This window comes from Micropterus salmoides, unplaced genomic scaffold (genome assembly GCF_014851395.1).
Source record: "Micropterus salmoides isolate LMB-PRFRI ecotype aquatic unplaced genomic scaffold, ASM1485139v1 Ms_hic_scaffold_17, whole genome shotgun sequence".
Lineage (NCBI taxonomy): Eukaryota > Metazoa > Chordata > Actinopteri > Centrarchiformes > Centrarchidae > Micropterus > Micropterus salmoides.
In genome coordinates this window covers 31234354-31261181 of record NW_024040817.1, presented here as the reverse complement: position 1 = coordinate 31261181, position 26828 = coordinate 31234354, and the positions used below count along the sequence as shown (strand labels likewise).

General features: G+C 40.5%; 1 protein-coding gene across 8 annotated transcripts in view; it reads left to right on the top strand.

Moving 5' to 3' along the window:
* The first annotated feature begins 10522 nt into the window (after window positions 1-10522).
* phf14 (PHD finger protein 14) overlaps window positions 10523-26828 on the top strand; it is a 95618-nt gene continuing 79312 nt past the window's right edge. For 3 of the 8 annotated variants that reach the window (XM_038724638.1, XM_038724644.1, XM_038724642.1), the window contains exons 1-4: window positions 10596-10739; window positions 12256-12366; window positions 13150-13898; window positions 17330-17471. In XM_038724638.1, coding sequence (XP_038580566.1) covers window position 10739; window positions 12256-12366; window positions 13150-13898; window positions 17330-17471 — 1003 coding nt within the window. In that variant the 5' untranslated portion in view covers window positions 10596-10738. Of the gene's footprint in view, window positions 10542-10594; window positions 10740-12255; window positions 12367-13149; window positions 13899-17329; window positions 17472-26828 lie in introns of those variants that run through there. The other 5 variants (XR_005445075.1, XM_038724641.1, XM_038724639.1 and 2 more) reach the window with 4 other exon arrangements.

Sequence of the window (26828 nt, the reverse complement as noted above, 5' to 3'; positions counted from 1 at the left end):
TTAATAATTCCTTTAATAATGGCTAATAGAGTAAAAGTGCCGCCGTTTCCCTCAATTTTAAGTCCTTTTTTCTGTGCAGCACATTGATAGTGTGTTTACCTGGTTGACCTTTCACTGAAAAATGTAATTCCCCAAAATTGAGCTCATGCTTTTATTCTCCTCTTCTGCTTATTTCTAGCCTACCTTCACGAAGGTCGGAGGAGCCCATAATAGAATAGCACTGTGTTGCGAGGCAGTTCTCAGAAAAGATTTTTGTAACCTAACACATCTTTCTATTAAATCATATTTGTGGAAGTACTCAGTGTTTCCTTTTTCAGCACTGTGTAACAGAACAGCCTCCTTATTTCATAGGAAATGTATCATATGCAGCATTGCCAGAAGTTAATTTACCATGGCGCAGATATCCTGCATTGCTCTACCTGTTTTGATGTCACCATAAATGGTTATATTTGAGGGCTTGAGGAAACATGATTTCTCCATACAATCTCTGGGCGCAACAGATGGATTTTCCCCTCCAGGAGCTGCATGAAGAAAAAGAATATTCAATATGTAATTACCTCCCATAGACATCATCACGGTGTTGTCAGGAATTCAATATGCACCCATGACACAGGCGGTGTAATTCGAAGGAAATAAATGTTTTGTTTGGCTTTGTGGAGGAGGGCGAGAACAACCTCAGCTGTTCATCATGAGAAGCAGGTTGAACCCCTGTCTGATACTGGGAGATGTCTCACCATGCCAACGAGTTCCTGTCAAAGTACACAGACACAGACACACACAGACATACACACACACACACACACACACACACACACACACACACACTCTCTCTCTCTCTCTCTCTCCCCCCACCAGCTACATCTCTATTTGTAATGGTTGTGTGAGACTCCTTCGCAATATATTTTTTATTCTTATTAACTGCATGGGTGCAATTTATTTTCCTCTCAGGCGATGGAGGTGGTTGGGAGTGAGGGCAACTCTGGTCAGACCTGATAAGCTGCGGCTCACACGCAGGCCTGCTGGAGGGACCAGATTTACCAGGAAGACAATGTCCACGAGTTCAGACGCTCACATGCAGAAAACACACGCACAAACACACTCATTTATTAACTATTCTTGTGAGGACAACAGCTACATGTCTACCACAACCTCTAACCTTTCCGTTAAATCAGATAATCCAGTGTTGTGCAAACTGGGTCTTAGATTAAAAACAAACATGTTACCCAGCACCTGCAGTACAGAGATTTTAGGGATGTTTAAGATTAAAAGAACAGTTCCTGGTTCGTACCAACCCTATCTCCAGACAAGGATTTTGTTCAGTGACATTTTTTTATGTCTATTGACAATGTTTTTTATGTAGATCTCAAGATGAACGACGGTCTCAGTGGCATTACTGATTCCCAATGAGCAAGGGAAGGAAGGAAGTCAGGTGACATGATGGTGACATACTCTATGTAGGGAAGAGGTCGGGTCGGATGGATGGATGGGTCAACAAAACAGACTTTAACAGGGACTTCTTTTAAGCATGACCATTCCTTGAACATAACCAAGTGTTATTTTATGATGTATGATGAAATAGTTCTTCTAAACTTGACTAAATACTTTAAGGAATCTTTCCCTAAACCTAACCAACTTGTTTTTGTGCCTAAACCTGTACAAATCTTTACCATAGTGGTGTCACATAAGAAAACATTTATTTTTCAACAGTAATTTGTGACTCTTTGGGAGGACACAGGAAGATGAAGTCCTTCTCATAGGGGTGTCAGATCAGAAAATGCTTCAATGTGTCATTCTAGACAGGCTAGTTAGTTCTAGCATGGACAAACAACTATTTTTTATATTACCTGTGATAACGGCTACAGTATATTAAGTTTTGAAGCTACTGCAGTGGAAACTTTTTATAGGTTGGTGGAGCCCGGTTTGTATGGTCAGGATACTAATGAGGGTGTCATTGAAAAATACCTCCTGATAGGACAGTCAAAGCTGATGAGAGCCAAGGTACTGTATTTGTTTTTTGCTGGATGGAAGCACATCATTTTTCCACTGTCCCTAATTCAATACTAAGCATAACCCTAAACATAGATGCTGTTCCGAAACTAACCGTTTAAAGACCGTAGACCCATGCTTGCACACTAACATATAACACATGCATGCATATCACTTACGTGACATCATTTCCATGGAAATCATTTACATTTCTGATGAGGTGGTCAGTGATGATGATTGCTTTACGGGGCATATGAACTCCATCACCTGAGCTGAACTCTCCCAAAGTCATGATTATTCAGTTGTGCAACTTGTTTGTATACATGAGGAGGCCGGAAACAGCAATATACTGATAAGGGAGAAAAACTACAGCTTGCAGTGCACAGTCAGGAGCACAGAGACGTCTATAAAGTGAAAGAAGCACTGCACTGTTGGAATATGACAGCCAATCCATCAGAGAAATGGAGGCTGTGTCTAGAGCGCCAAGGAGAGCGTGCCTGGAAGTTTTACAAATAGTGTGCCTTTTAAAGGAAATTGGAAGTTGTCAGACACATGCCATCTACATTTTATGAGAAAACCTCCAATAGAGGCACTCTTTGAACATGACTGAAACATCATAACATAGAAAGTGGCAGAGCTGAAAGCCTATCTGGAAACCATTGGATCTCATGCTGCACTGAGAGGAGTCTATTCACAGCCAAGTAACACAGTAGTGTCAAGGTGCCAGGGCTAATGCGTTGAGTTTCCATGACATCTATTAACCTTGCTTATACTTATGCTGTGTATGTGTTTGTGTGTGTGTGTGTGTGTGTGTGTGTACTACTGTGTTTTGTGAAATTCTTTATAAGGACAGATGACCAAAATCCTCTAAAGGCTCTGATTCTTGTTCTGCACTCGGGGCAGTTTAAGACTGGGACCTTTGAGTTTAGGGTCAAAAAACTGCAAGCTTTCAGTAAATTGGCTAGTTGGTAAATTAACTTTGATACTAGAATCACTCAGAAGTTATGGCTATATAAACTCTCGACAAAATGAGAGCAGGTTATACCTACAGCTGGGTGTTTTTGTTAATCTTGTACGTTGTGTTCACTCAGACCTATGCTCACCTGGACTAACTTTAGTATGTAGTCAAGCTTTATTCATTTATTGAACTATATTATGCAAACACATTTGTTATAAGAGCCCTAATTGTGTCAATATGTTCTACAGATGCCTGGTATCCATGTAGAACCTGGATGACCAAGACTCATCCTTTCTCAAAGGTTTATTAATCTTGAATGTTGCCATGGTGACGGCGGTGCATGCAGATGCAGCAGCTAGCTCTTTTGAACTTAGCTGAATTTTTGCTTTAATTTGTTACTTATTACTGACGCACGTATTATCTATGGAAGCAAGTATTACCTGTGACAGCCGTCCACACTGCTGCAGCCTGGTAAACAACACCTCATCCTCTGCACTCCACCATAAATACAGTAAATGGCATGAAACTTTCTGTTATTCTGGTTTTGGACATTACCATACCACTACCTTTTCTATATACCTTATCTCTATAAGTAGCCATATATATTGTTTTTATTTCTATTCTAAATATATATATTGATATAGAAATATATGTCTGTGATGGACTGGCGACCTGTCCAGGGTGTACCCCGCCTTTCGCCCGATGTCAGCTGGGATTGGCTCCAGCCCCCCGCAACCCTGTACGCAGGATAAGCGGTTGACGATGGATGGATGGATATATATGTTATGTGTGTGTGTGTGTATGTGTAGCTTGAAGGGTTAATAAGTTGATTTTTAACTTTTTTGAGCAGCACTGTGTTGTAGAATGACAAGTAAATGAACCTTGAACATTAATTTTATCGTCAAGAGCAATGAAAACGTTGATCACAAAAAATATAAACAAGATATAACTTGTGAATACATAGCACATAATGAAGTCCTCTCCCTGCTTCATCGCTACCACCAATCTCAGATATTAATCACAATCGCTGTGAAATTAAAGAGCACAAAGTGTTATTAACGATTCCGCCACACTCACAGTTCTTTCATTTTGCTGTGAGACTAGTGTGTGCTTATGCATGTTTATGTGCAAAAGCACGCATTGAAAGTGAGACTGCGTCACTTTTGAAAGAAAGAAAAATAACAGGCTCTTGCTCTTACAAATAAAAAGGTGAACCTATAAGCAACATAACATACTCTTGCCTAATTCAGTACACTCAGAGCTTTTGCTGCTACAGACTTACTGTAGCCTCTACTTGCTAATGCTCAAAATATCTACCTAAAGCTTGCTTATGTTATCGTTACACTACATTATTACATTAACCATTATTCTGTAATTGCCACTTGTAGCTACAGTAGCCACTGGTGAGCAAATAGGCTCACTTTAATGTCTTTTTTATATTTGCAAAAGTAGCCTAATGTCTGTTTAGGCAGTTTATGTCAGATTTAGATGTATTATTAAACCATTTATTGGTCTGTTTCAGTTGCTATGGCCATATAGTTTATTTTACAGGGACAATGGCCATTGTTCAATGGAAAACAGGAACTGTAAATGAGGCAGAATTAGCTAGGAAAGTTAATTTCCCTCTGTTGTCTCTGGCCAGATGTTAAAAATAAAAATATGAAAGAAATGAGAATACAGTCTTTAATCATGAATCTTAAATTATGCTTGGAAGTTGTTGGGAGGCTAGTAGTTCCTACCTACTTCTAGTCTGTGAAGCGTAACTTTGTAACTATTGGCAGGAAGGAATATGATTTTTAGGGCCCGTGTCCACCAAAACGTTTTTTTTTCTGACGCCTGCGTCTTTTTTTCAATTCATTCCAATGGGAGCGCCGCGCTTTTCCAAACTAGTAAAAACGGCAGGAGCGTGACGAGGCGCTGAGCGTCTTTTCCCGGTGGCCGAGAGTTGAAAAATGTTCAACTTTGTCTCGCCAATGACGAACACCACACCGAGCACATCCGATCTTGAACGAAACGATGTGCATACTCGCCGAGGTGTTTCCTCACCCTCAAAATCTCATGAACCCACGTACGGACGGTCTGTGCTCTCATGATTCAGCCTTCTCTTCATGCAGAGCAAAGGCCAGAGCAAGCAGGCCTACATACTTTGTGGTGAAATTTTTACATTCAGTAAAATTAAGTAGGCTACCCTACTTGCAGCACATCACCTCCACGGACATTGTGTATCATAGCAACCACAGCGCCTTCAAAACTCACCCTAGCACTAGTTTTCTTCAGCTGGCAAAAAACCCTTTGGTGGACAGGGGCCCTTATGATTGGTGGCATCTAACGTCAAAAAATAAATATAAAAATAATATCTTCTGACCAAAGCGGTTTTGCCCCCTGAGTGCGCGATCATCCTGTAATGTTTGTATACAAGAAACCCGTCTATTTGGTAAATGTTACATAGTCTTGGCTAAACACAACTTACACTTCTCTCTGCACTCAATGGACAAAAGTTACCAGTCCGAACTAACTAAGTACAATTTTAGATTCACTGAAATTAGGTTATTTCAAATAATGTTATTTGGGGGCTCAAGGGCTCCAGGAACATCTGACGAGTCCCTGAGTCAATGTTTGTCAACCGCTGCATTAAATAGTAAGACATTTTGTTCAGTGTTCAATTGATTTACCAGATTTATTTTAGTGAGAGTCAAAAATGACACTTTAAATATAATTTGTTCTGCATGCCTTAGAAGTAATTGGTTACCAGTGAACATTTTATTGCAAGGCATCATCGGGCACTGCCAGTGGGGTAGTAATACAATTCACTTTCTCCAGATAGAAAGAAATGTAAAGGCGGTCCCACGAAAGATAAATGCAGAACATGGTGTCATATGATTTACACCATATGAATGAACAAATATTCCAATTTAAATGCAAAATCTTGAGGTGGAGCGAGGCTGTAGATCAGCACAGACATTTTGGTACATTTTTCCTCAGGAAATTATAAATAACATCCAATGCAATTACTCCTCTTCAAATGAGGTTTTAAACCTTACTTGTCATGGTGCGTCCTTATAGTAATGTTTTTATTTCCTAAACCTTGTGTTATTCTTGCTCTCGATGTAATTGCTTCTGTCCTCTGGCTCATCAAGCTGACTGATTTCTGTGGTAGGACACTTTCTCAAGATCTCAGCTCTCTGCACTGAGCCTGCACAGCCTTTCCTACTGCTCCTCTTAAATCAAACTTCACTAAAGTTGTCACTATCTAGTTTTATCATCTGCCGCATTTCATTGTACCCCCCCGGAGAAATGGGTTGAGGGTCATTTTCAATGTACACAGCATTTTTGTGCACCTCATTTCTCCCTTTTAAATGACTCAAGCCTTTTCTGTGCTTTTGAATAAAAAATACTAAACAAAAAGTTGAATCTGTGTGTGATCATTCAGGATATGATTTTTAAATTGAATATATTAGTAATTTATACTCCTGAATACCTGATTACTGCATTATCACCGGTTGTGATTACTGTCTGCACAGCAGTCTGCTATTTCTAAACCAGTGTATACCTTCATAGACACGTTTGTAATCTTTGATATTTTATTGCTACTAATGAAAAATGCTGATCCTCCATTTGACATTACATTCATTGGCTAAAAGTCCAGCTAAAGTTAATGCTTATGTTGTACTGTACTTTTTAGGCTAAAAAACTATTTGGTTAGCTTAGGGAACATGTGTGGTTTGGCTAAAGTCAGGAAAAGATGTATGTTTCCCATATTGTGATGCACTGTAATCCAATTTGTCCAGTTATCAAAATCATGATGTGAGCTTATGTTGTTGTAGTTGCATCATATAACAGTGACAGGGCAGCAGGAGCTTCAGCCCTCTGTCAGTGTCTACACAGATGCATTCAGGCGCAGTATTGAGAGTGCTACTGTCAGTTTTTGGTGTCATACATCTTTATGAAGCCTTGGTTTAAAAAAAAGATTTTTTTTATTTCCACTATCTGCATTATTCGTCTCTGCATCACCCACAGCATGTGCATAAAGCCTGCCATCCCTACACACAAAGCAATCTCAGTCACCACCACGATGGTGGAACAAGCTACCACACGCCATCAGAGCAGGGGCGTCCCTCTCTTGAAAACTCATCTCTTCCTAGAACACTTCCTCTTATAACACCCCTAACCTCTAATATGTACTTCCTGTGCTCTCTTTTTCTATCTCCTCCAATTATATTGCACTGATTGCATTGCATTATTTCGTTAACTCTTACTGCTTCCCCAAAAGTCTAATTTATTCATTTAGCTGACGCTTTTATCCAAAGCGACTTACAATTATATACATCAGAGGCTGCACGCCTCTGGAGCAAGTAGGCGTTAAGTGTGTTAAGTGTCTTGCTCAGGGACACACTGGTGTCTCACAGTGGATTCGAACCCAGGTCTCTCACACCAAAGGTATGGGCCTTACCCATTACTCCATTACCACCCGACATGTTTCATATATATTTTAGCTCATTACATATAAAATGACTTAAGATGTGGATTTTTGATTTCCATGAGCTGTAAGCTGTAATCATCAAGAATAAAACAAAAAAAGAAAGAAATAATTCACTTTATGTGTAATGAATCTAGAATATATGAAATTAAAATATGGGGGAAAAAAACTAACTTTTTCACCATATTCCCATTGATGCAGACACGCTAATAGCTTTTACTGGTGTTTGTACAAGAAAGTACATTGCTTTTTGGATTAAAGAGCAGCAGACCACAATCCAGCCAGTCCAAACAACTGACTGTTTTGCCCACATCATTACAGAGACCTGCCCCATCAACATCCCGGGTCAAGCACGCGCAAGCACAACTTTCATATTATCATCTGGTTGCTGCTGTTTACATTTACCCCAAATTCAAAAAATGCACTGCGGAATGTCCGGAGTATATTATTTTATATGTTACCATATTTTAATATAGGTCTACACTACATATGTTGTGTGTGTAGCATAAAGGAACTACAAATTTTGTTTTGTTGTGCAGCTTTGTGCTGAATAATGACAAATAAACAACCTTGTAACTCATACTTATTGCTGGACTTCCTAGTATCTATTGTCACTTGATCTCTTACTTTATTAATGCTTGTATGTTGTTCCTCATACATGTCGCTTCTGATAAAAGCCAAATGTGTAAATGTAATGTAAAAGAACAGTATTGTCCACCTGTACTTCCACTGATGTTTTGTACCAAAAGGATACAAAAGAAGAACAGACCAAAACTGAGCCTGCCTCATTCTTTTGTTGAGCCTCATTCATTTCATTGGGAGGGAAAAATGAAAAAAGGGCCCTTTTCTTTTCTTTGTTTGAGCTGTTATTCTGTGACACTGGGCCTAATAAAATGCTTGGATTAAAAAAAAAAGAAAAGAAGAAAAACTCAGCTCAGCATGAAGCTTGTTCACAAACTGGTTCCTCAGAAGGCCCAGTGGAGGTCACGTTGTGTGCAATTAAATGTCTCATCTCACCTGAGTGTAGCCTTTACTTTACTGCTCTGTGTCCATTTGTACTGCTCAGGAGGTGTATAAACTGGGATCTGCTTCGAAATAAGTGCAATTCTGTTAAATCTACACTTGGCCTCACTAATATTATCACATTGACCAGTGTGATTTCAGACCCACTACTTGTCATATTCCCTCACACACTATCTGGCAGCATCACAGGCTCTATGTTGATCAAAGGAGGGCAGGAGAGAAAACGATGAAAATGCTGATAGTGATGATGACAATGATGGCTGCTGTGATATCCCCAAAGTGTTCTGATACAAGCTGATAAAAAAACTACCTCTTTCCAGCACAATACAGGGCAATTTGTCATCATGCAAGGACAGTTGTAATCATCCCTTTCGCATGCCTGCCCCATCAGTCTTCCCCTTACCATGTATCACCATCAATCTAGGCTCATTTATTTTAATCGTCTCTTATTTGCTAAACTGGCAAAGTCAAAGGAGGACAATAGAAACAAAGCTCATTTTGAAAATCAGCCAAAGTGCGTTTTCATGCAGCTGCACCCTTTTAAAAGAACTTTCCCGTTTCTTCATAAATCTAAAAGAAAGTCTGAATACAGTAATTGCATGAGTTCTCAAGAGAGAGGTTTTTAGAGAAATAAAAACAAAACAATTCAAAGGGGGAAATAATTAAGGTCTTTTCCAGTCCGAACCAATTTTGGTAACAAGTTGTTCCAAACACTCTGAGGTTTGTAGTGTTTTTGGTCTTTACTGTTTTCCTCCATTCCTGTTGTTGTATTGTGCAATTTTTTGTTAAAGGAATAGTTCATGAAACAACTAGCCTGGCTCTGTCTGAACAAGGAGTGTCCCAAAGGGCTGTAAATGTCCTGTATTAGATATCAGGGTAGGATATTTTGATGTACTGACAGCAAATATTTAGTGCTAAAATGTCATGTCTGTAGTTGTAAAAATATTATGCCCGTCTACTTACAAGATCACTGAGTATGGTCACGTGTGCACTAGTATGCTGGCTATGTTTGAGTACACTAGTTATCATATCCTCAGCAATTTTGGGAGATTTTTGAAGCAACATGTTATGATGGAATATCTTTTGTGCGAATGCTGTTCATCCCTCCAGTAGTTTCACACACTTGGGGGATCTATGACAAGGACTATTAAGCTTTTCTCGAAGCTCAAGGTGGAGCAACACCTCGAGACACCTAACATTCCTTTAATTTGTCAACGATGGCATTTTCCTACCCAGAATGCCCTACTGATAACAAAGTGCAGTACAACAAGTTCTTATTCATTTATAAGCTCTTTAGAGAGCCAAAAATATTGTTTTTCTTTTTCATTGTTTGTAATAGGTCTCTTTGCAATGATTAACAATCTGCTTAGAAAGCAGCAATTATATGTTATAATGGGTCTCAGCAGCAGCTGGCGACACTGTTCTGGGTTTGGCTTTCAGTCTTATACAGTGGCCCAGAGAGGGCTGTCTTTCTATATGCTGTACATAGGTCTATGTGCTTCCAAAAATAGAAAGCAATATAAATATATACCATACAAGTGTTGTACAGTGTACAGTGTTTCATTTATTAGTACGTAAATTCAGTTTTTTAATAATACATACAATTTTGTGAAGGAAATAATTGTGAGCTCAGCTGGTCATCTCTTATTTAATGAAGATTAAATAAAGTAAATGGTAAAAACAATAGGCTACAGAGTGAAAATCAAAGTGCAGTGTTTGAATCTGAAGGATACTTCCTGGCGGGGGATGTTTTCCCTTCCTAGACCTACTGAGATTCACTATTTGTCCAAATAATGTTATTCTTCACCCACCTATACATGTGTACAGACTCAATTGGATATTGGTTCCAAAGAAGACGCTATGGTTAGGCCTACATAGGTTTGCGTGCGCCACGTAGTAATTAGCAGGTCACATGTAATGTTTTCTAAGGTGGTGTCACTCTGGCACACCTGAGGCTGAGCACCCATCTCTGGTCCTTGGCTGTGTGGGCTCAGGCTTCTTCCAGTCATAATGACAGCTGGGTATTCTGTTCCTAGTGACCTGTCCCTTACTACCATCTACCAGACTTACGACCTCTTAGGAGACTTCCTTCACAATGTATTAATCATTTTTATTTGTTTACCCCTCTGTCGTTGTATTAATTTCTCTCAAATGTAACCATCTGCTGTCTGTAAGCCTAACTGTCCCCATGGCAACAGCTTCCAGTCTGCACGTCACCGCTGTGTTTCATTGTCCACAGAACATGCTGCTACAGGGACACCTGCCTTGTTTCTTGTAGTAAACACGAACTACAGAGTGAGTGCTGCTTTCCACGTTGTGATTTTACTGTAAGACTTAGCAAGATTTTGTTAAATTGGATTTGCACCGATTTAACAGCATAGTTTGCTGGCTCGAACGGCCAATTAGCAGCTAGCCGGCTAAGCTAGCGCAGCTACGATTTAACTAGCACCTGGTGTTGCTAATAATGCTAATGCTAATTTGTTTTAAGTGCAGTTGGACACTTTCCTGTGTCTGCTATTGTCGGTCTAACCAGATTCTTAGTCTTACGTCTGTGTGAAGCGCGGTTAAGGATCTGCAAAACACAAGTTAACTTACGGTCTTTGGACGTAACGTTAAATTACTACAGCTAGTTAATGCTAGCAGCAATTAGCTACCTTGCTTGCAGACAAGGATGTGAAGTGGCGACACAACTGCAGTAAATGTGAGGTGGTTTTGACGAAATCATTGTGTACCTAAAAACACTATTGGGTTAAAGAGAGTCTGGGTGGTTAACTATTGGCTGAAAGAGCAAGACATTTCTAAGTTACAGCATTGCGCAGCCTTTTGCTAACGCTAGCTGCAGAGGCGCAGCGGTGCTCTTTGTTTGCTAACAGTTTGCTATTACAAACACACCGTGCACGCGAGGAGCGTTCATGATTCTCATTTGTCCCAGTTTCAGAATCTGAAAAAATGTCTTCTCGCTTTCAGTAACACAGATCTAGCTAAGACTAAATACTGCAAACCACGTGTTCACCACGATCACTGCTTTCCATCATATAGTGAATGAAGAAATGTAAACACAGTCCCCACTTAGTCCTGAGGCACGGCAAAACTAAAGAACTACAAGTTCATGCACACCCTACAGTCGCTCTGTTTCACAAAGTAAAGTGGCATTAAATGGCAGCGTGGGAGTAAAGTAAAACACTGACTGTGGAGAATGTAATTAAAGCACGATGCAGCATGGTCACGTATTGTAAATCTTGCTAGTGCTGCAAAAACATGGAAACTGAGTTCAGCTAGCTACCATGTCATCTAAGAGAGAACAATTCCTGTCAGACATTTCTAGTGTTAAAATCAGTTCAGCTAAATCCATATCCTGTCTCACAAAGGCATCACAGATCATAATCCTGAAAAGTTGACTCATAGTTTTGAAATGTTGTTCATCTAAAGGAACCATCACTAAACAGGATGGCCACCCTAAGCCCAAATATTAGTTATAGTATAAACATAAGCTTAGTGTTTGATTAGGAACTTTGTACATTTATTCTTAGAGGATGTGTTCTGTATTTTATAATATCATCAATCTGATGTGTTGAGGCCAGACCTCCTTATAATGTCAATGAGTGGGTGTAATCATCTTTAGACAACACTTCAATTACAGGTTTTCCATGGTACAGAGTAAGAAGAATTGTCTAATTACTGCCTTTGTACAGGTAGTTATTTATAGTTGTATGCTGCTTGTCACTGCACTCTAAATCCAAATGTGTTATTCTGCTGCATGGACATCACACCTTACTCAAACTTTATTTTATTCTCGGCAACACATTTTTAGTGGACCGCAATTTGAAGCGCCGGCAGGTGAAGCCACTTGCTGCCTCTCTCTTAGATGCCTTGGATTATGACAGCTCAGATGACAGTGACTTTGAAGTGGGAGATGCCTCAGGTAAGCACCGTCTTTGTAAATCTAGCAGCCTTCAACCTATATCATTTTCCATCCTAATTAAACGATAAAAGAAAACATATACAATAGCAGAATATGCTGCAGGCCTACTGAAGCTCCTGGTAATGTGTACAACCCCCCATTTTGAGTAACATTTTGTGTATGTTTTGTTTAATACTTTTAATCTTAACAGTGATATGTTTAATCTCTAGCTGGTTGCATTGCACGAGTTTCAGAAGTCACATTCTCCAATTTCAATTTTCCTTAATATCATACTAATAGGCTCAGTTAAGTTTATAAACATAATATTTTTTAACCAGGACCTCTAGTATTTGGATTAAGTAGCTTGTGAAAAATGAGGTGTGTCAAATTAAGTAGGCTACACCTGTGAGATGCATATTTATTGAACATATGATTTATATATTTATATCAAGAATCAGACCCTCTATTGGCAGCCAGGGGAGTTTGTTGGAAATTAAATGAAGAACAAACAATTTGAGCTAAACTTGCAATATTTTTAGTCCATACAGATATTGCACCAAGCAAATTACAGTCCTCACATCAGTTTTTTCAAAACATTCACAGCCATTGGGGAGACACAAATAAGCAAAGAAGTACACAAAACAGTCATCATTTCTTTGTAAAAGTAATTTTAATTTCCGTTTGACTTTAATCACACCTGCCTACACAAAGTCCCTACAGATGCTGGAGCAGCAGCTAGGCCTTTCAGAGTGACCTCAGTGTGCACTCTTCTGATTCCCCTGTCATTGTTCTGTGTTCTGATAGGATCAGACGGCACAGGCAACGGCAGTGATGAGGAAGGGTCTAAAGGCAGCGCTGCAGGCTCTGAAAGTGACTCGAACAACGCTGGGTCTGCAGACGATGGTATAGATGAAGAAGAGGCGAAAGACCTGGCCGCTGAGGACAACTTAACGGAAGATGAAGAGAAGGCCAAACAGCAGCCCTCCTCAGACGGCTCCACCAAAGACACGTCCGCTGTCACCCTACCCAAAAGCCGCCGCAGGAGCAAGAAGACTTCAGAGCCTGAGCCTGCTGTAGCTGCTGGCACTGAATCTACCTCAACGTCAGGGTCTGGCAGCGTGAACGCAGAAGAGTCTCAGGCCGAGCCCAAGAAATGGAATTTCCGCAGGAACCGCCCCCTGCTGGACTTCACCACTATGGAGGAACTGAATGAGATGGACGACTATGACAGCGAGGATGATAATGACTGGAGACCCACAGCAGGGAAGAAGAAAGGCAAAGCAGCTGCTCAAAAAGGAGGGACTGAGGAAGAGGAGGGTGGCAGTGCTAGCGACGATGACGACGATAACGACGATGATGATGATGAGGACGACGACGAGGACGACGACGAGGATGATGATAAGGAAGATGGTGATGACAACATCAACAACAACAACAACAGTAGCAGTGATAGTGACAAAGAGATGAAGAAGCCCAAGAAGAAGGCTAAGAGCACAAGTACTTTTGATGAAGAGCTGACTAACGACAGCATGTCCCAGGGAAAGGGCAATGAGGTGAGTGCAGCTACAGTCTCACAGGGCCTGACTTCAAGTCTCAGACTTCAGGTGCAACTGAAATGAAGTAGCATGTTTGGGTACCAAACTCAGTACTTTTAAGGGTATCAACCGAATTACGTCTGTACTACCAAGTACCGATTCACATAAAATCAATCTGTGCCATATTTTGGTACCTGAGATTAGGGTTGGACAATGTCTCCAAAATTTCCATCGGATGATGTCTACCATGAAAGATCGGGAAGGACAATGTCATCAGGTGCGCGGGGGTCTTATGTGCATGTGTTCTCGCGCAGACTTCACTCGGTAAAAAAATTGACTATTAACTTGGCGGTGGATATTTTACGCACGGACCAGGTAAAGCGTCAGGGAACACACCAGGTGCCGATGTTGATTTCAGTTGTTTGATAGGCTACGTCATTAACAAGCCGACCTGCGGCTCACCTGCTGCCGTGATAACTGATCGCGGGTGGAAATATATGTTTAATATATGTGTAAGTTCTCAGTCTTTTAGGCGACTTTATAAAAGATACTGCTGATGGAGAAAATGGAGCAGACGGCGGGGAGAGAGAGGCAGGTGCAACGCATACTTAAAAACAATAATAAGAATGTTCGTGGTCATTAAAACCTGCTTTCACAGGGTGGTATAATGTGAAAATTTGAGGTTTTACAATCACGATGCCGGCTCAATGTCGTGATGTCTGTCAGCCATCGCCAATAGACGATGCCATCGTCTGTCGGCCCAACCCTACCCGAGAGTGCATCAGGATGAGAAAGTAGAAAGAGAGAGAGACTATAGCTACTTTCATACAGAGATCACTCCATCAACGCCTAAAGAATATCCACCAATATGCCACATTCGCTCATTCATACTCAACAAACGTATCTGGCATAATCCAGCGACTATGCATGTTTTCACGTACCAATCCAGCTTTCTGGAACCATCGGTGTAGACAAAGACCATTACGTGTAACACCGGCATGCGGACTGTGGCTTTACTTCCAACGTTCCCGTCTCAGAGGTGGATTCAATTTAAAATGTTCTAAATATAAAACAATGTTGAAATTGAGAAGTTTGAACTTTGTCCAAAAGCACAGAAAAAAGGGTTCCCACGTGTCCTGGAAAACCTGGGAAACGGTTGAACAATTTTCCAGTCATGGATAACACCTGGAACATGAGAGAAAAAAAGTTACATTTCTTGGAAAAACTTGTGTTGTCCTGAAAAATTATTTTAATATGCTGTTGTGGCAGTGCTGTGAACACACCCCGGAGTCACGTCACACACAGCACAGGTTGGATACCATTAATTCAAGTGACCGAAAGTCGGAATATTATCAGTTGCATCATCCTCCAAAGGTAAATATTAGTCACTGCTCGCTTATAACTGTGTCAGTTTGTTTTAGGTTTATAATGTTCTCTTCTCAACTTGTTTTAAATGGTTGAATAATGTTAAATTGGTTAATATGTTTGGTTGCGATGCTGAGCTTGACATGCTTGCTAGCTTGATTTGCCTGGTTGTGTTTTTCTCTGGCTCGGAGCAAGGGTTTCAGGTGTGTTTGGCATCGTTAAGAAAGTTGGATAAGAATGAAGAGGAAGCCGGTGTGAAACGATGAATGGGAGCCCCAAGCTGTATGTGCAGCAAACACGTGCTAAATACGCAATGCTACGTTACGATTAAATGCAGTGTAACACGTGGGTTGTGATTACCTTTGTTAGTAAAAGTGCTAATATATGGTGTGATAACTGATTGTACCACCGCTTGGTCTCTTTTCCTCTTGTGACACATTCTTCAGAACATCAATTAACTTTTGATATGTGCACATCTACGAAGTAGTCCCACTTTTTTGAAAGTATTACACTTAGAATGGCGTTGTGACTGTGGTCCGATGGACCTACAAAGCTAAGGTTCAACAGAATGCTGACATTTGTTAGTAGTGGTGGTGGCAATTTATAAGAAAAAAAACCCTTGTCAAGCATAGAACACAGCAGGCCTCCCAAAAGAAACAAAAAAATACAATGGCAATAAAAAATATCATTCAACACCAAAGATTTATTCGCTGACATTGTAAAATGCAGCTGCCTCACAGTAATGTTTGCTTGTGAGGCACTGCGGATGAATTGAACTTTTATACCCCAGTGTAGGATCAGACTGTGTGGACTGCGTTCAAATTCAGTAGAAGAAATTTTCAGATATTTCACATGTGCTGAATGGTGTAGCCCGTATGCTAAACATAAGGGCTACACCATACATGCACCAAACAACATCGTCTGTCCTTGTTTGTAAGCTTCAGTTACCAGCCTGCTGGCTCAGCTGTCAGTCAAACGTGGACACAGGCAAGCCCGCTTAGAGGTTTGAAGGCTAAATGAGAATTTCAGATGTAGCTCCAAAGGAAGAACAATTGTTTTCTTCCGTTCAATAATAAAAACATTAACATATTTAGTCTTGTAATAAAAAACTACACTGAGAGCCTCTACCTCATGGGACATCAGATACTCCGCTAAACTACCACTCGCCGCTGGTCTGCTACTGCAACCTGGTATCATGCCAAAGCGTATATTACACACAGTGTCACGCATGTGGCACGTTCTCATTCCTTGGTCAGTGTCAGTGGTCAGCAACGGTAAATATGCAACGTCCAGTTGGACTTTAAGAATAAAACTTAGAAACATTTCAGGTGATGCTCACAACTTGGTTGTTTTAGGAGAAGATCAGGGCTAAAATAAGACAAGCACTTAAAAAAATCAATGCTGACTTTTGAATTCACATGGGAAATGAACCCCTGTCTTCTGTGTGAAAGTCCATGGGTTTGACCCATTCCTTTTAGTTTTTATCCTTAAGTACATTTAATGTCAAAAAGAGTAGAATTTTGAGATGTACTTTTCAGTAGTTGTTACAGGCTTGAATTGATGAACCGTTGATTAACTTGGCTTCACATTTTATTCTGGCCTCTGCTTGTTTCTCTTCAACACAACACCTTATTATCTCAATCAAACCTACTAAAACAAATGTATATGTGACCCATATACATTGTTATGAATATGCTTGGCTGGTGAGTCAAAAAGTTAATTTCGGACACTGTTATTGATCTACTGATCATAGAAGCAAATGCAGTTTCTGGCCTTGTACAAGTTATGTAAACCACTGCAGCTGAATTAGGTATTTGGCCTGCACATTGGCTACTTTTTGTAGCACTCCATAATACCAAACAACAATATGAGTCACAAAGTCACCATATAATCCAATGAGAGGTTTAGATGGTATCAGAGTGATTCCAGGAGAATTTCTGCCTTTGTTATAATCGACTTAGCACAATGTCCACGAGCATTGTGTAGAGGATTTACTAACTGCCAGTTACTGGATCTGTGGTCAGATCAGGGGGTTGGGGTGTGGGGGCATTGGATAAGTGGCTTTACTGTGGCTCTGTTTCCTGATTCCCCAGGATGCCTTGCTGGACCGTTCCCAGACCTGGAGCACTCAGCACATCCTCATCTGCTGTGTCTGTTTGGGAGACAACAGCGAGGATGCAGATGAGATCATCCAATGTGACAACTGTGGGGTGACCGTGCACGAAGGTAAGCTGCAGAGTTAGTCCAGTATAGTGTGTAAAAGATTGATGTCTAAATCAGGGAGCCGTTCAGGTATTTGTCATGTCTACTTCGTAAAAGTACACTCCTCAGAACAACTGTTCTAAACGAGCCTAAAAAGTGAACTGTGACCTCAACCAACAGACTTCTCCTCGACTACATGCTTTAGGGACTTACTTTCCCGTGAAGTTGGCGGTATACTCCCAGGCTGTGTATCACTACCATTGTGGAGCCAAGACAGCAAACAGTGGTGGTTTTGCTGAGCAAGCAGCCACTGGTAGCCAGCGCAGGGTGCTGTGCAGGGTGGGAGAACGTCTGCTGCTGCATTCTGGATGCTGAGTGCTCCATCCAGAATGAAGATGTGGACCTTTATTGCTTGGCAGCCTGAGGTCCGTTTTGTCCAGACTAGACCTTTAGAAGCAGACTAATGTCCGAGCTGGGCCTGTATAGCTAGGATCCCAGCTCTCTGTCCTCTCTGAGCGATCACAGCAGAGGTAACACCTGAAAAATCAGATGAAAAACATAAATGCAATGCAAACGGCAATACAGTGTTATATGAATTACAGCAGGGAGGCAATTTGGAAATGTAAACATGTCTGGCAACATGTAAAGACAAATGAATTCCCTTCTCAGGCCTATCCTGTGGATAACTGTGGTTAACATATTTCCTATTTCAGCTTTATCAGCTGAGTGAGTCTGGCTGCTTGGAAACAGGATCAATGACTTTGTGAGCTCTCACAGACATCCATAGTAGGTTGACCATGCGAGGAGGGTCAATCAGTTTTCAATCACTTCATTTATTAATGTATTTCCCCTTGTTGTACTGATTTAAAAACACCAGACAAAGCAAGACAGACTGAAAAGAGATGCCTGCAACCATCATTATTCATTATTGAAAAAACAAAATCAAACAACGAACACCATTCGCTTTACATCATTTGAAGCGTGCAACACACACTGTTATACAAAACGAGTCGTGGGGAGAGGTAAAACTGCTGCTTTGGAACATTTGTGGAACCAGGGTAATTCAGAGTTTTCACGTGACCTCCCTTGGAGGCAAAAAAAGACGTTATTTTCCACTGCCCGCCAACCAGGAAGCAAGTGACACACTGTTACTTTGAGTTGGTTGCTTTTGCGTTGCCAAAATGCTGGATGGTTGTTGTGCTTTCAGATGGCCTGGGCTGTGTTAGGTGAGGGATTCCCCACAAGGTAAATGCAATCATTACCACAGTGGAGCGGCGGCAGGGACCTGGTGGTTTTTAACAGTAGAAATGTGGCAGCGGATGCTGTAATGTTATATGGATCGTAAGTGCCCACCACTTGCAGTTTGTGTTCATATCTTTCTTTTTCTTAAGTTGAGAGGTGATCCGAATAAAAATGTAAGTGCCGCTATGTTGTTTCGTACTGAAAAAATATTGACAGTTAACAGGCATTCATTGAGTTACATAATCTACAGCTACCATGTTCACATACATGTGATCAGAGATAACACGCATAGCATCGTCCACTGTGATTGGCTGAAGTGTATAAGGGTTTAGCCTTGAAGCAGCAAACACCTTTGAGGTGCAAGCAGGACTTGTTAGATTATCTCAGTCTTGCTCACAAAGTCTCTTATGACACACACACACACACACACACACACGTACTGAACAGTGGAAACCTTCCTAATCACCAATTCTCCATAGGCAGACATGAGATATTAGGAGCAGGTCTTACATTTATCTTGTTCATTTGGTTGGTTGATATTTTCTTCCTCTGAGACATGTTTAATCTCCCCGAAAAGACACAGAAGGAAGACTAAGTGGTTTGCAGTGGAGGTTTTAGAGAGAGGAGGCCGTGGCAGCACTTGCGGCCAGTTCCTATCTTCGTCTCCAAGGACATGAATGGTGTTCCTTTTTTCTGGGGCTGTAAAATATGCGACTTAATTCTAGCAGTAAGTTTTGAGTTCCTATGTATTTGTGGTCAAAATGGATAGATCTATTGTGCTATTGGAGGTTTTATTCAATAGGTCAGCTATTTTTTTGTCATGATATATGATCGGATCCTTGAGATGTACAGCACAGCACTTCATCTACCTGGATTTCTGTTCACATTCCATAGTTGTCTGACGGTAAATGGTTAGATTTAAAAAATAATGTATTCCATTTTCAATAGTCATGCAAATTAATTGAAATGCCACCACTCATGTCAGCATGTAGGAATAGATCCAGTTAATCGCCATCAGGATGATTTCTTATCATCCGGGGATAAATTGGGCTGGACCCCGTCAGAGCTGAGTGGAGCCGAGGTTCGTCTTCTCCATCACATGCAGGGTTGCAGCCTCTCACACCTTTGGCATTAGTCCCCCTCTTTTACGCTCTGTTTCATGCTCTTACACCACCTAAACAAAAGTCATGCCGAATCAGACTAGGTCCACCATCAGCAGTCTAAATTTTATGGGCACACAGCTGTGACTGAGCAGTTAACTTTGACATCTCACCTTAAAAGACACTATGGAAAGAATATTACTGACTGAATAAAGTAACTTGTTTTAAAACCCATGTCCGTAATGTTTACATATTATTTTAACCTACTACTAAAGAATTTATTTCCTCTTATGCATATTTTTTGCCAGATTCATAAAGTGTGTAAGCATACTGAATGAGGAGCTGTATTCCTTCCAGTTCCTGAACTGTGTATTCTAATCCAGTCATTTTTAAGTACAGCAGTGTGATCTATGGTGTTGCTAGTTTTAATGAGTTCAGGCCTTTCCATGCATTTATTTGGTGGAGAGCTGAGCTGGAATCTTGCTACCTTGGGATCTCGCTATTTGATTATAAAGAACTGTTATGCTGAGGCAGGCTAGTTTGACCTGGCACTGAAAGTATGTCCTTTCCTCCCGTGAGCACAATTGTTGATAAGGCCGTGTTTTATCAGAAATTAATTTTATTGTATACCTTTTAGAGCATACATCCTAGAATGACAGAAAAATGCTTGTGTAGACAGTAACAAAACAGTGTGTGTGCTGACATACTGGAGACAGTGCTCCTCCAATAAAAACAAATTCTCTGTGTAAAGTATGTTGGCTGCGGCTTCTCAAATTTTTGGATTTGCTTCTTTTCTCTGCTTCATGTCACTGTAAAGTAAACATTGCATTGTTCTGACACTGCCCATGCTCAGCAGCCTGCCAATGAGGCCTCTGAGACCAACGGAGGCCAGTTTGATGACAGGGAATACAGCACTTAAGTGATTTACAGCAGGGCCATCAAAGACACGGCGGGAACAGGAGAGGCGTCTAGTGGGAGAGGCGTAAATTTGGAACAACTTAATTTGTAGGGAACGAGGTATCAACAAGATCATCCATCATGCCTGTGATTTGTTCTTGTGAAGTTATTATAAAAAACAAATAAAAAATCTTTTCTGTCAAAAAGTGAGATTTATCAGACAAGACATTTACATAAGATATCAACAATACCGGCAGAAATATAAGGAATACTGGAAAGAAACGCAAACAAATCCAGCAACAACATCCAAAACAGACTGAAGTGAAAAAAAGAACACATGTAGAGGCATGGGTTCATACTTCCAGGCCAAGGAAGCTATTCACCTTAAAGATGCACCGATTGATCAGCCGGTTTTCAGCTTGATCAGCCGCGACCTGTGACTGGCACTGTGACAGACTCGCATATTCCATCTTGTGCTGGTCATATTTAACCGAATGCTTTGCCGCACGTTGGTTCTTCCATGCCACAGCTTCACAGACCGCAACCGGCTATTATCACAGCCATACAGACACCCTAAACCATGTCAGTGTGCAAGTTCTTCACAGTGAGTGAAGAAGACTCAAAGCTACCGATATGTAATACCTGTAAGGCCAAAATAAGCTGTGTTTACCCACACAGACTGTATTTGGGCAGGCCGCCCAGGTTTATTAACTGCTCCAAAGTATATTTGGTGACCCACTTTTCAGAGAAACAGAGAGAGACAATATTTGGTATTATGTTAGAAGACTCAGACATGGTTGATATTTTACAAGCACGGAATTGTGGTTTTTGGCCAATTTTATTAAAGGAGATCTATTATACTGCTTTTCCAGTCCTGTATTGTAGTTCTGTGACTCCTGTATGGCAGCTTTGCATGATTCAAAGTTCAAAAACATAATTTTCTGTTTTATACTGGCTCTCCATTTCAGCCTCTTTCTGAAACAAGCTGTAGATGCTCCTGTCTCTTTAAGCCCACCCCTCTCAAAGTGTCTTCTGATTGGCCAAGACTTGAAGCATGTTGCTAGGCTGTTGTTGTTGCTGAGTGATACCGACAGACTGAGTGTTCCTGTGCTGAGCAAATGACCATATATGGAACACCGGCGCCATCTAGCTCCATGTGTCGTAGAACGGAGCCGTTGGTAGAAAAAGCAGTTCAAAACAGAGCATTCAGAACAGGAGGAAATCTGAGATTTTGGCTCACACGGATTTCTTTTAAATACATTTACCTCATTATTTGAAGCTTTGGCCATATTTAACATGAACATCCAACATTGTAGATAAGTCATAAAATATGGAAATGCTGATGAAGTAAGTCAACAGAGCAGAGACGTACAGGGAGAGAAAGACAGATGGAGAGTCATGGCCACCCCTTTATGTCTGCCACATAATGCACTGCTTCTCCCAGAAAATGGTTGCGATAACAAATGCTTTGGTATTGTCATGTTTATTTCTTTTGTTTGCATTGGAAAAAAAGCCAAATCTGAGACAATCCACACAGAACTCTAGAAAATGGACTAGACAAAATTATTGGCACCTTTTCAAGGTAGGCCTTATAATTGTGTTTCAAATCACACTTACAACCAGGTAAAATGGAGAAAGTTTGACTCAACCTTTAGTGTTGTGTGTCTGTGTGTGCCATACTGAACCTGGACAAAAGAAAGAAGAGAAAACAGTTGTCTGAGGATTTGAGAAGCAAAATCTTGGAAAAGCATGGAAAATAGGGCTGAACGATTTGGGGAAAAATCTAATTTTATTGATATTGCGTTTACGATTCCATTTTTTTTTCTTTCTTTTTTTTTTAAAGCTTAGCTCTATTTTTCATCAAGCAGTACAGAGCAGATGAACCGGGCAGGAAGTCAGACACATGATTCGTTCGGTTGTCCTGTTCTCAAAAAACAAAATGAGGCCTTCAAAGAAAAGAAAACAGTCCCTACAGTCAAACATGGTGGAGGTTCACTCATGTTTTGGGGTTGCTATGCTGATTCAGCTACTGGATGTCTTGACTGTGTGCATGGTATTATGAAATCTGAAGAATACCAAGGAAGTGGAGTGTAGGTGTTTGTCTGAATTTAAGTAGTTTTGTGAGTAAACTCGTAAAGCTCCAGTTCCTGAATCGAACCAATGTGAGGATGATACCTTGTTTCAGACTTCCAGCTGGTCTAGTTTGCATTCACAAAGGCTCACAAACTCAAGACGGTCCAGAAATTGCAAACAAAAGCCATGTGATGCGAATGTCCTTAGATTAGTAGTCTTACAGTCGGTGGGTAAAAAGACAACACACCCCTCCAAATTTCTACCTGCATAGCGTATATCATGGAGCACAGTCAGATTCATGTTGGTTTAGGTCTGGCGTGCATGTCAGCCGACTTTAGAGGGCCGCGCATATGAACGTGTCATAAGACAGCGGGTATTAAATCATTTAATAATGGAGGCATTTTGAGGAAGACATTTATAAATATCCAAAAATCAAAAAATGGGCTCCTACAAATAAAAAGGTTAAAAGCAGGCTATTTTTACATAATTGAGGGTCTAGCCAAGAGAGAGGAAAAGGCAATATCCATCTGTTAAGCGAGCAGGGAGATTAGATCATCTGGTACTGACAATATACCAAAAATAGCAGTTGTAGGAGAAGGCGTAATACTACAGCCATAAGTCTTGGAAATAGTGTCAAAACAGGGGCACGCTTTGGGCAAGAACACAATGGTAGATGGTCGCTGGGGTCTGTTTGGACCTGTCACATATAGGGCTTAGTCTAGTATTGTAGCCAATATAGCACTTTGATATGTATTAAGCCATGTCTTGAGCATATAGAAGAGAATGAACCTTTGAAAGAGCCATGTCCCATTCCTCATCTAACATCGGGATTCGTAGATCTTCTTCCCATTGTTCTTTTAATATGAAATGAAGAGGGATTATATCTATCCACAATCTGAGCAAGTCCCTGATTTATAAATAAAAAATAAATGCCACTTCTAAAACAAACTGCAGCGCATCTGGTGGAGCTATTATCTAGATTGGCTGCGATCAGCTCTGGCAGCATGCAGGTGGAATCCATTCTGTAAAAACACCAATTAAAACACCACATAGCCTCTACACCTTTGTGTATGTGTGGGAGTTAAGCCAAAATGATTGAGGCCATGTCCATATATTGTACAGTAAGTCAATAATGTAATTATAGTGACAGGCGTGTGTGTGTGTGTGTGTGTGTGTAAACCATCACAGTATATATATTTAGGTGCATACCTGTGTAATTCTGTTGCTACCTGTACCTCTCACTAAGCACACACGTTTATTACATTAATGCACAACTTCAGGATTATCTTTCAGATTATACTATACTGTATTCTATGCAAATACTAATTTTTTTGCTGATGACACACAGCTATACCTCCTAACTAAGCCCGTTGTCTTAAATATGCTGCGCTCTGTATAGGACTGATTTTAAAAATCTATATATTTGGATTTTGGACTATATGTTGGACAAAACACGATATTTGGAAACATCACCATGGTGTCTGAGGAATTGTAAAACAATCCTGTCCTAAGAATCAGTATGTTGTGATCACAAAGTACCATGTTCAATGTTAAGATAAGGTCAAACAAGGAAGGACTTTGAGGCAGAGATGAGCTGTCAGTGTCTGGAGCTTATACCATCCAGTCTTGCGGCTCGACTTCACTGCTTCTCTTTGCTGTCCGGACTCCATCACTCCCTCTCAGACGAGAAGAGAGGCTGACATAAAAGGTAGGGACACAAGGCCTGAGTGAGAGATCAAAAGCTGCAATGGGCAGAAGCCTGCATCTACACCGAGCACAAAGAGAAGTCCTGTTCTTACCAGTCGGCCTTTTGATTATCAGACTCTTGCCGGTCATACACGCAGACATCATTACCATACCACATGCTCTCCCTGTGCTTTTTTTTGTTTTTGACTGTAAATGCTAAAGAAGGCCCTGATTGGCACATTTTCATGAGTCAAGCTCTGCTGATTTTCTCTTATTCAGTAGTACATACAGGCCCCTAATTTTGACATTACAGGTCAACAGTTTTCTCTTACGAGAGTTATAGGTTATTGTAGAAAATCAGAAATATTTTATACTACTAATACTTTATTAAAAGGTATACATCACCATTGTGCTGTCATCCCTTTCTGATCCATTGATGTGAAAGTGATCAAATCATCTTCACTCAGATGTACGGTAAACATAATAATTTCCCCAAATGTGCTATCCAAATGTGCAAACTGAAATTTGTTCAGTTTAATACTAAGAAAAGTATGTCTTTATTAGTCTGTCTGACACGAATTTCTGACTTCCGTAACTTCTCTGTGGCGCTCAGCCTAGAGCCCTAAACATATTTGAAGACCCCTCAAAAATAAATAGCTGCGTTTTTTAAAGGCTAAATCTTTTCCGAAAACAGCTTGCCACTGTAGTTTTTGACAAACGTCACTAAACAGGACGAAATGGTGCATTTGCTAGGACTATTTTCACCAGTGGCCAGATTTGGTGGTTTAGTGAGTATTTCTGGATGGCCACAGGATGATATATGTGAGATTGCCCCTGTCAAAATAAACTACAGTGTGTAATGTAAATAAGCAATCCAGTGGACTCTTTCTTGGCTCGGATTCTGACGATGGCCAGAGTACTACACTGGTGTCAGGGTCGCAGCACAGCAATGGGGAAAAACGGCAAGTTGACCTTAGTGGATCAAGAGGTTCGGACTTCAGCGGTTATCCTCTTCTTGGTAAGAACCCTATAAGCAGTATCTTCGTCTGCACATATGAGACTGCTGTGAATAATGGGCTCCTTCCAAATCTGTACTCAGAAGGAATAAAGAGTAACATGTTGAACTTGAAGTTTAAAAAAAAATAAAATACAACAGACATGTCATGTTGCAGCTTACACCAGTAATGGAAAAAGCAGGGGGTGAGCGCTTTTGTGAGGGCTTAGCCAATAGAAACCCAGTGTTTTGGTTTCAACTTAAAAGTCACACTTAGGCGTGAATTAATGGACAGGGAGATTTTGGCACTGTTTACTTTGTTACAGGCTTTATGTGTTACACACAAGCTGGTTTGTTAAAGGTCCCATAGTATGCCCTCTTTCAGGTTCATACTTTTAGTTTGGGTTTGTACTAGAAAATGTTTAAATGCTTTAATGTTCAGAAATCACTATTTTTCTCACACTGTCCATTGCAGTACCTCTGTTCAACCTCTGTCTGACCACTCCGTTTTAGTGCCTGTCTCTTTAAGGCTCCCCTTGTGGCCCGCATCCTCACTCTCTTGCCGGTGTGCCTGATGGCTATGAAAATAACGATATGGGGTACAAAATTTGATGAATTCAATGTCTGTCAAACTAAAAATGAGACAATAATTAGATAAAAACTAAAAAACTATTAGACGCTGTTGGAGTGTAGTGTTTCTGGTGCCTGGGTCTCACTGATTACAGCACTGGATCATATTTTATGGAAAAAATATTTTCTGATAGACAGATGGCTGTACTTGTCAGCAATTGCTTTAGACACTAACTACTGCTAACTGTAGCTGCCGCTAGCTAGTTAGCGCCGTTAGTCATGCAGCTAGCCTATGCCTGGACTGGTTATATATTACAAAGACTGAGCTGGCAAAAAAGATGGAGCATGTTTTTTTCCTCATCGTTTGGGGTTCTTTAATAATAATAATACATTTTATTTGTAATACACTTAATACATGTGAAACAAATCTCAAAGTGCTAAGATCATAAAAGGAAAGGAAAAAACATCAATATAAAATACAAATAGGTAATGCAGGGTTAGTCTTTAGACACACTGGGGACACATTTATGTTGAAAAGACATGAAAAAGTGCTTTTAGGGCTTCTGGCCTACATGCTTCCATAAATGAGGCCCCAAACAACAGCTATAGATAGAATTTTAGTAGGAGAGTGTTGCCAAGTGGATAATGTGAGCCATCAGTATGCTGTCAGGATAACAGGCTTGTTCATTTATGTGAGGTGCTCATCAATTTAACTTATTCCATGGGAATCCCCCTCCTTTACCTTTATTCTACAATCTTTGTCCACATATGATTTCATATTCTCACAGCTGGATGCATCCACACTAGGTTAGCCTTTGT